The following is a 13,116-nucleotide window of genomic DNA, read 5'->3' as shown; positions in this document are numbered from 1 at the left end:
CAGAAGCTCAACTGGAATTACTATGTAAGTGTTATACTGACACATATTGCAAGACTGTTCCTTCCTTGCAACGTTTTAGGTGTGATAAGATGAGTTTAGGGCTGTGTGAGAGACTGCATGTTGCCCTTACAGCTCGTCACTATGGTGGGACCAACACGTGGGAGGCTGATGTTATGCAGTCACACACAGACACAGTATTGCACTTTATACATCTAATACCACCTTCAGCACAGTGATTTAAGATTGTGGTGATGGGCTTTTGGGACGCTGAGTCAGAAAGTCTTTCATGTTGCTCATCTTCCCTACGGGTGGATCTGTGATGTAGTTGATTACTTTTCATGTTCCCCATCACTTGTGAGTATCCAGTGTTACTTCTAAATGAAGAATGCTATAACCTGTTTGCTCTTTTTCACTTTTTTAAAGGAAGGTGAAGTAAACAACAAAAAAATGATTTACCCATCTCTGGAGTTTATCAAGGGGAAAAACTTGCTTGTTTTTCAGTGTGATTATAATGAAAGCAATAAATGACTTATTTGTCCAGCAGTGAGAATATTAAGCACATGTTTTCTGAGGAACTGATCAGTTACTATGTAGAAGTTAGTTAAAATTGCCCCTCAGTCAGTGTACGTCACCGTCACTGTTGGGTTATTTGAAACCAATTTCTACCAACATTTCTCCAGAAATGTTTGCTGGTAATGTACGGGAACTAATTGACTAATGCCATTTTTAGTAAGCATTTCATTAAGGCATTTCCTTTCCCAAATTAAGTAATAAACAATTTATTTTCCTTGCGTTCTACAGTGGGAGATCTGTGATAATAAAGATAGATTCTAAAATTAGCATTAGTTAAGGCTTGTTGTATGGTGTACAGAAAATAATACACTGAATTTGTGTTAATCGAAGTGGACTGCTGTCTAATTAAACAAGCTTTTTTTTTTTTTTTCACTCTCTCCTTCTCCATGTTAGTTTCATGCAATGGATACACTGCATAAACACAACTATGATTTGAGCAGTGCCATCAGTGTTCTAGTGCCACTTGGAGGTCCTGTCTTGTGTAGAGATGAAATGGAGGAATGGTCAGCATCAGAAGCTAGTTTATTTGAAGAGGCATTGGAAAAGTACGGGAAGGACTTCAATGACATTCGACAAGACTTTGTAAGTACTGGAGTACTTCTTTGCTAACATGCTTTTGCATGGGTGAGCATAATTACTTTCTGTAGGTTTGGAAGATTAGCTAAAGGAAAAATTTGCGTAATTGATACATATAAGTAACATGCATGTACATTTTATACAGATGAGTCAATATTCTTTCTTGTTTGGTGCAATTCTTTGGAGAGACGTTGGCAGAAGGTAATCTGTTCAGTGGTTTACTACCAGGTAGGGCATCTCATATGCAAAGGTGTTTTGATCAGGATGTTTACAAAGACCTGGAAAAGCTCAAGAAGCTTCTCCACAATTTCCAGTGAAATTGATTGTCAGCTACATGCCTGACTCTCATGAGTGTTTTCTGAAACTTTGGGGTTTCCTTCTTTAATTAGTAAAGAGAAATTCATATTCAAATCGCTTTTAAAGTGCACTGCAGTGAGTTACTTTGACATACTAGATATTTTGGCACTTCCAGAAGATGAAGCAAATGTTTTTCAATACCTTGTATCTACAGTTTTTGGTACTGAAGTGTCAGGCCATAGGACAGCAAAGCTTTAATTTGCTGAATTCTTCTGCAGAGTAATGAAATTAGTTCTGAGACTGCTGCTATTGCTTTTTATTTGTTTACAGTTTTTTTCTCGCATGCTTCTTGCAGAACCTCCTTGCAGAACCTTTCATTTCAATGAAAAATATTTCCTCTGTCATTCTAAATTGTTCAAGTTGGGCTTTGTGAAAAGGTTAGGATATGAGCCAGAAGAATTTCATTACTTAAGACTGAAGTTGATTGAAACATTTTCACAACAATTTCATTCTGCCTGACTCCAAGAGTTCAGAGTTGTTGTGTTTTTTTTGTGTGTGTTTTTTTTTTTTTTCCCCTTTGCAGATGTTACTAATAATCTTTGTAAAAGGAAGGGAGAACTGTGTGGTACAATGTAGAAGTCCTTCCAAGAAGATGTGTGGGAGGGTGGGAGGAGGCTTGGCGCTGAGCTTAGCTGTCTTTATCTTCACTTTCACAGTTCTGAAATGAAACAGATAATTGAATGAATGTGGGAAGGGAAGGCCATTGTTTTTCTGAAGAACTGACATTTTAACAGGTGTATTATATATGTGTGCTTAATTCTGAGATTCCTAAGGGAGAAAATGTTCAATGCAATGAGTTCATTGTGTGAAGTTGAAAATTGTATCGTGGACAAAATAGCTCTCACATTCAAGAAAATATGAATAAAAAGGAGTAATTTATAGACTTTTACAAGTTGAGTTCTGATACAGCGTGTGACCAAGTAAATCTAAGCCTTGTCTCTGGTATTTATGTAATTTTATTTCTGTATAATTGTGAGATGTTGCGCGTAGTTAAATTCTGTTGATACTCATATGTTAAATTGATACAGTGGAGTAATGCGTTGCAGAAATAGCTGTTGTGTTTTAGTGTTCAAATGCTAGATATTCGAGTAAGTTCACTAGAAGCTCTTTAAAATGCTTAGCTTTATCTCAGGTAAACTGCTGATAGCTTCCCTTTATCAGTGAATTCTCCTTCTTTTTTTCCCTTGCCCTCCTACCAGAATGAAACAGATCTAAAGATGGGGTTGCACAGCCTATGAAGGACACATTAATGATGAGTCAGAGTACAGCAGAAATGGATATAGGGCAGTAATCACTTACACTCCCTTTTAGCTAAAAAAAAGGGGTGTTGCCAAGCCTTAGTCGCTGTTTTTTAGCCTTTGGACAAAATAGTGTGTCATTTTTAAAGCATTAGAAGAATATCTGTTTTACATTGGTATTGGTAACAGTGCGTACAATCTTTATACAATTCTATGCAATTTGGAAGCTCTCAATTGTATTAATTATGTAATCTTGTGTGATAACGTAATTTCTCCAAGTAGAAGTTACGTATTCTCACTTGCTGTGTAGTATTCTAAAGCAGTAGAGGTTTAAAAACAAGCATCTAGTCTTAAGTAATCATCTAAAATGGTCCTTCAAGATTCAGGTCACGGATACATGAGAAGCTTCTGCACGTTGAAGTAGATGGAAATTTTTAGTGCTTAGCAGTAATTATCCATGAGAACACATTTATGTGTTACCTGGTATCATCCCTTGTAAGTTACTTTTAGTGTGTTGATAAAACTTGGAAAAAGGAGCCAATGCACTGCTAGCGTATGCGCTAATTTCCTTAAGCGTCCATTTCGTATCTAATCCTATGCTGTCAGAGATGAAATTTGAACCCAAGCAGTCAGTGCCGTGGTGCCACTGCACAGGCAAGACTGCCATGGAGTGTAGCAGAAAGGGACTCTTAGCACTGTGCCGAAACAGAAGGGTTGTGCAATACCTGCCTGAGTCATTCTGTGCCAGAGGAGTTCTGAATCGGCCCAAATTTGCAAGACACAGCAGCTGCAATTGCAACCCTTATATTACAGTTCTGTAAAGGGCAGGCTCATTTACTTTCCCAGCAATTAGTAAGAACTAGCACTCTTTGACATTCAATGTGCAGCTCAAGCTTTAAGCTATAAACATTAAATATTAGTAAGCAAGATAATTATTATAAATTAAGTGGTGCAAAGGAGTTTACCTTTTTTTTAATAGACAGGAGAAGCTCATTTGTTATCAAATTACCATCTAGCCTTTGAATAATCATTTTCATCTGCTGTTGACTCATCATCTGTTAAAGCAGTTCATTTGCTGAGATTCTGCTGTCTTTAAGGAGCTATGTGAATCCTAATCAACCTAAACTTTTAAATTTAATTGAATTTACTTTGATTTACTTGAATTACTTCACATCCCAGGGTAGTAAAATGGGAGAAGAGTGAATATTTTATATTCTGTAAACATAACTATTTTCCTAATGGTAAGAGACAGCTGTTATGCTTGTTAATTCTTAGTTTTTCATTATCACAATTTTTCATGAACTTAAAACTTTCATGTCTCAAATACCACAGGAAGCACCTTGGGAATCAAACTCAAACTGTTCGTATAAAACAGGAGCTAGATTCTAGTATCAGAAAAGCATGGAAAGAAGCATTAAAGTTAACATGTTAATTTTAAAATAATTTAAATCTTAGGTTTTTCACGCTGGTCTGATCTGAATAGTCCATTTTTACCCTGCAACAAATAAATGGAAAATTCCCTTTCCCTGTTTTTGTTTTGCTGTCATCTTGTTGCTGTTTTTTTTTTTCCTACAAAAATGCCATGTAGAAGGTCATTTTCATTTCTTTCAATTAGTGTTTAATAAAACCTGGTAATGGGAGTTAAGTTACTCTGTCTCTGCTCACAGTTTCTGTGGCAGTTAAGAGCAACTTCAGGACAATTCATGTGCCTCTACAGTGTTTTGTCATTTAGGTGTGCAAGTAAACAGAATACAAAAATCTGTGTGTTAAACAGGTTTTCTGAGCTATGACTCAGTGTAAAAAAGATAATGGTTATCCACTCCAACCACCTTAATTATCTTTCATTAATTGCAGTTACCTATGGAGTGAACAGACATACCGGTGTCATAGTTAAAACAGACAGATGGAAGTATTTTCTGTAGTACTGGTGAACAGCCTGTGGCACAAATGTGTTGATAGGATAAGTGTTGAGGAAGTGTTGAGGAAGGAAAGTAAATATGGAGAAGTTAAAAAGGACTAGTTGATAATGACAGGTAGTTAGAGTGACAGTTTCATCTGGATGTCAAGAAGTACGTGGACATGCAGACTTGAGAAGCACCGAATGTGTGCAATAGTCACTGGCCTTTACTTGGGCAGATTTCTTGTGTGGCATCATTTACCTGAGAAAGTGAAAGAATTTTAACAAACTGAATTGTGTTGCTATTTACCGCAACATCAATGTATGCTTTTGTTAGTTAAAAGCAAATAGACAATGCTGCTATTGTTTGGACCAGAGATTGGCACACCGTACGTGCTACACTGCCTGAAAAAGGAGGCACAGCTGAGTCTGGACCTGAATCCCAGGTCATGACAAGCAGAGATGGAGCCAAACTCAGTTCCTCCAAGAGTCTGCAAACAAGCCGAGTGTAAAACTGACTGTGAGCACCTGTGTGCTGGCAGAAGCAGCTTGATATATTTTTTCTTCTGTTGCTTTTAAGAACTTGATTAAAGGTTCAGGAACCTGCTCTTTTGGCTTAGCGCGTAGAGCAAATCCTCAGTGCGTAGAGAAAAAAGATTGCAAAGAAGATTCCACACCTGGATTTTCTGGGATTTCGCAAAAAATGACGCTTCTCTCTGGAGAGCTATGAACATTAATATTAATGCATGCTTCCATAAAATACCGTGTATAAAACAGTAATGTGTCTCCAAGTTATGAAGAAAATTGCTTGAATCCTGTATGAGAACTACTAATTCATATTGTAGAGAGAATTTATGGTATTTAATAGATAATTCAGTAGTAATTACAAGTGACTGCTGTGCTTAATTTTCTCCTCCAACTTTAGGTTATGATTCTAGTTTAACACATTTTTGCTTTACTGTTGCACATGTGCAACCAAAATTGTTATCAAGGTGGTAATATGCAGTTGTTCTGAGCTTGTGCAGAGAATTCTGTGAAATACTTGGTGTCAGTATGACTCTTACTGCTTAAAGTAGAATTTGTCCCTTGCATCCTTTTGTTTGGTGTTTAGGGGTTGAGTATGCAGAGCTTTTTGCAAAACTGTCAGTGTTGTATGAGCAGCTAAGTTGTTACGGGACTTGAAAAAAATGTGAATTAAATACTATAGCCAGTGTATTTTTTTAAAAGCAAAACTATTATGAGACTTGAACACAGTCTTGTAAAGATGATAAATCCTAGTACTAATGTTGTTTTCTATCTGAGACACTTTACAATACAGTTGGTACTACTTTCTGTGCTTCCTGATGCGCTGGATTCTGATTTGATCAGTTAGTCTAACCATAACACTTAAATTAAACAAATTACATTTAGCTTTGATGTGCAATACTGCTGTAACTCTGAATCACTGTTAATTATAAAGAAAGATTGTTTATTATTTGTTTTATTATTTTTGATTGTTTTATTATTTGTGGTGTATACATTTATATACATATAGATTCCAATGTGGGTATTAAATGCATGCACATTTTAAGAATTGTGTATCAACTATACATAGTTTTAACATGTGTTTAATAAAATGTGAACACTGCAGTTTCTTCACTTGTATACTTCCACTTTAAATTGTAACAAATGTTTTTCAGCTCCCATGGAAGTCGCTGACTAGTATCATTGAATATTATTACATGTGGAAAACTACTGACAGATATGTGCAGCAGGTAATTTAAAGGCTATTTCACCATGAACAAGTCTGCCATGCTCTTATTTAAAAAAAAAAATAAAAATACAATCTCAGCTTGTTAAAGAATAAAAAAAATTGTGTTCTTCAAAAGAAATGTGGCGGGAGGTGTATGGTAGTATTTTAGGCTGCAGACTAGTGTTTTTTTTGTGCCATTTAGAGGATGTATTGCCAAATCCTACCTGTACACCATGTAGCTGTGAATAGCTTCTTAAGCCATTTGGATTGAATGCTGGCTTGTAGCAATGTGATTTCTGGTTTTTGCTGTGCTGTGGAAGAAGGAAATGGGCTACAGAGCAGATTCTCTGGGCTGTGAAGTTGCATATGGGCCTGAAGAAAAAGGAAAAACATGTCATGTTAAATGTGACTTCTAATGTTATGAACGTTTTATTGATGCTCAATGCTAAAATGTTACTTTGGCATTACCAAGATACAAAAACAAAGTTGGGTGCACGTCATGAATGTGTTCATCCTTCTAAATGAATGTTTGAGTCCCTCTGGAGCACAAACATCGTAAGATGATACTGGATACGCACTTGAAGCAGGTTTAGGCAAAACCAGAGTGTTAGTAATTTTTATATATTGCACTATTTATATATTTACTCCTTGATTTAGATACTCAAAATATTTTAAAATACTCCGTTGTAATTTGTTTTAACGTTTTAGTTTGTAGCTCATTTACTTGGATAATTAGTAGCAATGTTAAGTGCAGCATGTTGAAAATAAATTTTATGCTCTAACGATGACAGCTGTATTGTGTGTTTGGAGTCATTCCAGGCTTCTTTGTTACAGCGTGTCAGAAAGCTGATTACTTCAGCTTGTTCTGTGGTTTGGTGGCTTTTTGTTTTATTTTGTGTTTGCTTGGGCATTTTAAGGGTATGAAAAGTAAAGAAAAAAGTCTTTTACCACATAGTAGAGTTTTTGATTATCACTAGAATCTTTTAGTTGTATGGATAATACAAAGACAGAATAACTTGCTCTGTATTCCAGCGTTTTTTTTTTCAGTTTGTCTCCATTCATTTCACTTTTTAGCACATTTTGTTTTTGCACTGTATATCTTAAAAAGATGTCAGCAAAGATTTGCTGTGCTGTTCCTCAGCTCTTGAGGAACGGACAACAGAGGATCTTGAAGAATCAGATAAAAAGATTTTATTCAGACCGAAAGCCTTGGAGTAAGGATAAATTGAACTGAAAATTGACTTCTGTCAACACTCTTGGGTTGCTCGGAGACTGATTTTGTTTCCTGTGAATTTTTTCTGAAATACTTGCTCTGGAGTTGTTGGCATAATGCTCTGAGATTCCTTTTCTAAAGTTCTGTGGGGCTTCGTTATGATTGTGTTGCTACAACAGTCGAGATGTGTGATGCGCTGAGTTTGCGTACCGTTTCATAGGATGAGGTTTTTAGATTCGTGTGCAGGAAAAATATAAAATGCAAAAGGATTTATGGACATCAACAGCCTGAGTGCTCTTATGAAAGTCAGCCTTATTTGTAACTAAATAAAGATGTAATATCCTAACTCAGGCCATGGCATTATACCACAGGATTTAATGTTCTAGACATGGTCTTTTCAAGGTCATGTGTGATCATCAAAAACAAAAGCAGCATAGGCTGAATACTGCATTTCTGTGCAGGTTAACATTTCTGTAATCCTTCCTGACCAGAAGCCAGAACTTAGTCCTAACATTGTTAAATTGTTCTGGAATGGTAAAAATAATACAGTTCAGTAAAAAAAATATATCTGTAGGGTGGTTTTGTTGTTGTCATTGTCGTCCCCTCCACCACCAGAACAAGCTGTGATGATTGAATGCATTTTAGGGAGAAAATATGTTCAGTAAGAAAGTGGCAATTCTGGAGTCATTCTTCTCTAAATATCATCTTTGAGGGATAGAACAGCTTTGAGGGATGGGGAAAGAAAATGTTGATGTACATTCTTGAATCTTATACATACATAAAATACAGACTTTGAATTCTGTATCAATGTGGTTTAACTTAAAAATTTACCCTTTAACTATCTGTTTATTTCTTTGTGTGAATTAGCTTGTCAGGCATACAAAAGGTTTCCATGTTGTAAGTGCTACAAAATGTTATTCTTGTTTGGTATCTAAATGTGGTGACTTAATGGTGATGGAGATACCACTGCCACCTTCAGGGTATGTTCCCTTCAGGTCGAGGGGAAGGGAAATCATAGAGTCATGGAATGATTCAGGTTGGATGGGACCTTAAAGATCATATAGCTCCAATCTCCCTGCCTTGGGCAGGGATTCCACCCACTAGATCAGGTTGGCCAAGGCCCTATCCAGCCTGGCCTTGAACACCTCCAGGGATGGGACATCCACAGCTTCTGTGGGCAGTGTGTACCAGCACCTCACCACCCTCTGAGTGAAGAATTTCCTCCTTATGTCTAATCTAATTCTCCCATCTTTTTAGTTTAAAACCAATATTCCTTGTCCTATCACTACATGCCCTTGTAAAAAGACCCTCTTCTGCTTGATTTATTACATGAGAATAAATCGAGTTCTTCCACTCCAAGGAGAATATCCTTATAGAGTTGCCAGCTCTTATCAGATCCTCCATTCCTAAGGATCGTGTCCCATGGGATCTCATCCACTAATTCTTTGAACAGCTGGAAGCTGGCTCTTCTGAAGTTCATGGTCCTGACTTTGCTGCTAGCCAGGCCTGTATTTCTCAAGATCACAAACTCATCCAGGGTGTGGTCACCTCAACCTACTTTGCCTCCAGTTTTAACCTCTTTAATGAGCTCTTCTGCACCGGTGAGCACCAGGTCCAGTAACGCATCTCTTCTGGTTGCTTTGTCTAATACCTGGATGAGGAAGTTGTCCTCAGTGCACTCCAGGAGTCTCCCAGATTGCTCACTGGAAATAATTACTCTGAAGCCCTCTGTCTGTATTGATCCTGTCTAGCAACACTAATTCAGACCTTCAGTAATACATATTGGTGATACAGCACTTTCCATGGCCGTAGCATAATACAGTGTCTCCAGAAGGTCAGATGACTCATTCCTCTCAATGCAATGTTTTCACGTTCCTTGTTTTCTTCTTAAAAATCTGGTTCAATACAAAAGATTTTTAGTAAAACTTTTCAATAGAAAAAGGGAGAACGTGTGTAAGGATAACTTTGTTGTTGTAGTACAACAATATTACATTTCCCTCTCATTTATTTATTTCTCTTGTTGAAGATGATACTAACATAGGAAAATGGCCATTCCTCAGGATAGTTATTAGTTGATATTCATAACAAAAGTTTCTGGAAAAAAAAATACTGTTGGATTTCAAAGGCAGTTGATTTAAAAGTAGTACAGCCCAGATGAGTAGCTGGGATAGTTTAGGTTGACCTCCCTATAACACATGCTGTATGACTTCTTTGAAATACTTACTGTGTAAGATTGGAATAACAAAAAATCAGAAAAACATTCTCTCTCCTTTTTACATTGCTCCAGTGATTTATTACTCCTAATACTTGTTCTTTGTACAATGGGACCCGTTTGTTATGAACTTCGTGGAATGTATGTTATCTGCAGACCTGCAGTCATACATGCTTTTTCTGTTTGCAAACAAATTATGTATAGTTGAATATAATATGAAGAGATAAGACAGTTGCGGAAAGCCAGTGACCCGAAGCTTTTAAGAAAGAGGTTGCTCTTGAGAGGAGAGCTTTTCTGCTGGGGCTATAAAGAAAAAATGTGCTCAGACTAAAATCTGCCAGTATATGAGATTGGAACATGCTGTTGCTGTTCTTTCTTCTCATTCTTGTAAAAACTGACCTACAGAGACAGATCATACAATGTTTGTATTTCTGCCTGTTGAAGGTAATGCAGGGTTGGTGCAGGCTAAAGACTGGAACTGCATCAGACATAACAGTGGAAGTCACTTCTGTAGCTGCAAATACAGCTTGGCATCTGTGAACAGAGAAAAAACTGTTAGGAAAAAAAGCCCATCTTGGAAGTAAATGGAAGAGGACTCTCCTGTTGAATAAGAATTAAGGCATGGTGGCACAGACTGCTTAAGAGTCTATTTATAGTCTCAGATTGCTCCTTGAAGACACAATTTTTGCAAATGAGAGTTATTTATAGTCACAGATTGTTCCTTGAAGACACAGTATTTGCAAATGAGAGTTATAGTGATGGATGGCACAGAGGCAACTTCGTGAAATGGAAAAGAGCAGTGGTTTACATGAAAAAGCTTACTCAGGCTACTCAGCCAGAAAAGCTGATAAACCCTGTGCCTCACATTGTGATTTTGGGGAAAAAGCTCCCAGAACAGAGTCTTTTGATGATAATTTTCTGAAGGTGAGAAATATTTTTCTGAAATTTAAACCTTGCCAAGATTGGATATCAAAAAATAGGAGTTCAGCGGAGAACTAAAGTAGTAGAAACAAATTGATACTTGAACACCTGGAAAAGAAAGGGGGAGTCTTGGGAGGCAGGGAGATAACGATTTATTATTGCTGGATATCAGTGTCTTCTTTTTTTCCTGTAATAAAATTGACATTGTTTCAAACCCTGTTTTTCATTTTGTTTTCCAAGTGAACAGAAGTAATGTCCTGAATACAGGAAGAGTGGGAAAATACTATTTTTCCTTGATATTTTATTTGGAAGCAAATAACCATTTGCTGAACTCTTTATTTCTTGTGCCAGTGCTGAGAGAATTGTCGTCATTATTTGTATCATCTTGAATCTCCCACTGTTCTCTGGCACCTGCAGTTTGGTTACTGCCTGACATGATGAACAGTAAAGATGAAGAGTAGCAAAACCCTTCCTGAAATCAAAGGACTCCAGTTTTTACCCAAGAAACAGTGACATGTAACTCATGGTTTACAACCACACTGAAGTGTCTTCTTTTAACTTTCAAGGTTTTTATGCCATTGTTGTTTCAAAGTGTGAGGTTGAAACATCCAAAAGAAAATTGTTCTCTAAACAGTATTCTTTAATAAGTTTCCTGGCAATATGTCAAGGGTAACTTTCATATGCAAAAGTTTTAAGATCATACTGAATAACACTGACTTAAATAAGTTGGCAATACCAACCACCTCAAGTGTAATGTAGCAATACTGCCTTGGATGCAACTTATTTTGAGGTTGTTGCAAATATGAAGAAAGTCATAACTTAGTACATTCAAAGAATATCTCAGTAGTAGTGCAGCTCTCTTGCTACTGCTGTGTTCTTCTGAGAATCTTAACTTAGCTGAAGCAGGTGTTTAGTTGCTTCTAACAGTCGGTAGACTTTCCTGTTCCATTTCCTTATACTACTTACAAGATACTAGCCATAAATTTAATAAAGCACACAAAAAGTACTGAATTACTTGACTGATGAGGAACTCGTGTGCAATTTCTTACTTATTTTCTACTTTTTCTGTGATGAGGGTTAGACACTATGTCATACATGTTTATTTAGATGTGATTTATATAAATTGTAGTAGTAATTGTTTTGTAGTAGCTGTTTTTACAGGCTTGTCATATGCTGAGGCTTGCAAGTTTTACTGGTGAGGACAGTATATTATCATTTCAAACCAATAATAAGAATAGAAAGCTCTGGTTTTCTGTGGTTTTCATCTTGTAGATTTCTATACTTTTCATGGAGGCTCTTGTGGAATCACCAAATAATATACAAATAACTTAAGGATGGATTGTCTGCATTTTTATAAAATTGTATACTTGAAGGTAATAAAATGTTTGTGTTAATTAATATATGTGGTAATTTTTCAACTAGAAACGTCTGAAAGCGGCTGAAGCAGAAAGTAAATTGAAACAAGTATACATCCCCACCTAGTGAGTATAATAATAAAGTCATTTTTTTGAATAATGTACAGGTAAAATTGTAACATGCAGCAACATGCATGGTATTTTCATAGTCATTCTCTTAATACTTAGTTTTTTAGTATTTTTATACAGGCAGAATATATACGTACAGAAGTATAATAAGAAAATGCTGCAAATCTTTGTCATAAGTGAAAACTGTACTTAATTCAGCCCATTGGCTTTGATCTCCAAAATGTCTATTCTGGAAAGGTGAGAAGTTGATCAGATGCTACACGGACTGCTCACAAGTGAGGAGGGCCTTGTTGTCTAAAAGCAGTTTTTCTGGAGTAATTGCTTCAGAATCTCTGCAGCATAACATTTCGTATTTGTGCAAATGCAGTATTTCAAAATAGAAGCTGATGTTAATGTAGTTACATAAATTCAGATACTCATTTTGGTTACAGTTTTATGGTGTTGATATCCTTTGTTCTTGAGCTTAGAGTCAAAATGTTCTGGCTGTGAATTAAAGGTAGCACACAGCCCAAACTCTTATGTCTTATTAATGAAATCTGTTTTCTTCTGAGAGATTTTTATTCTAGTTCTTTAGATTTAAACTTGATTCTAGATCTGTTTTTCTTAATGAGTGGTTAATAGAAACGAGATATAATCTAATTTCTTCAAGATTACAGTAAGAGAAAGGATTACAGAATTATTTTTAAGCTTTCTGTGTCTATATCCACACATACACGTGGATTTACCCATTGATACAAGTATTTATATAACACGAGAATACCAAATGAAATACTTCAAAAATCCACTGTTGCCTTTCTGATTACTGGTATAAGTTGGATACAATAAATGTTAATTTACATATTTCATACAGACTGTTGTCTCTTAAACAGATTTAATGCGGACTGTTAAATTCAGTCTTTTAACCTCATCTGTA

The 13,116-nt window shown here is 36.3% G+C and overlaps 1 protein-coding gene across 1 annotated transcript in view; it reads left to right on the top strand.

Moving 5' to 3' along the window:
• MTA3 (metastasis associated 1 family member 3) overlaps window positions 1-13,116 on the top strand; it is a gene marked incomplete at its 3' end in the record, with an annotated part of 142,239 nt that overhangs the window by 74,829 nt on the left and 54,294 nt on the right. Inside the window, exons 9-11 of the mRNA XM_084285052.1 lie at window positions 967-1,155; window positions 6,321-6,395; window positions 12,142-12,200. Coding sequence (XP_084141178.1) covers window positions 967-1,155; window positions 6,321-6,395; window positions 12,142-12,200 — 323 coding nt within the window. The remainder of the gene's footprint in view (window positions 1-966; window positions 1,156-6,320; window positions 6,396-12,141; window positions 12,201-13,116) is intronic.

The sequence above is a fragment of the Netta rufina genome, assembly GCF_964035555.1.
Source record: "Netta rufina genome assembly, chromosome: 3".
Classification (NCBI taxonomy): Eukaryota; Metazoa; Chordata; class Aves; order Anseriformes; family Anatidae; genus Netta; species Netta rufina.
This window is presented reverse-complemented; position numbering and strand designations above follow the sequence as displayed.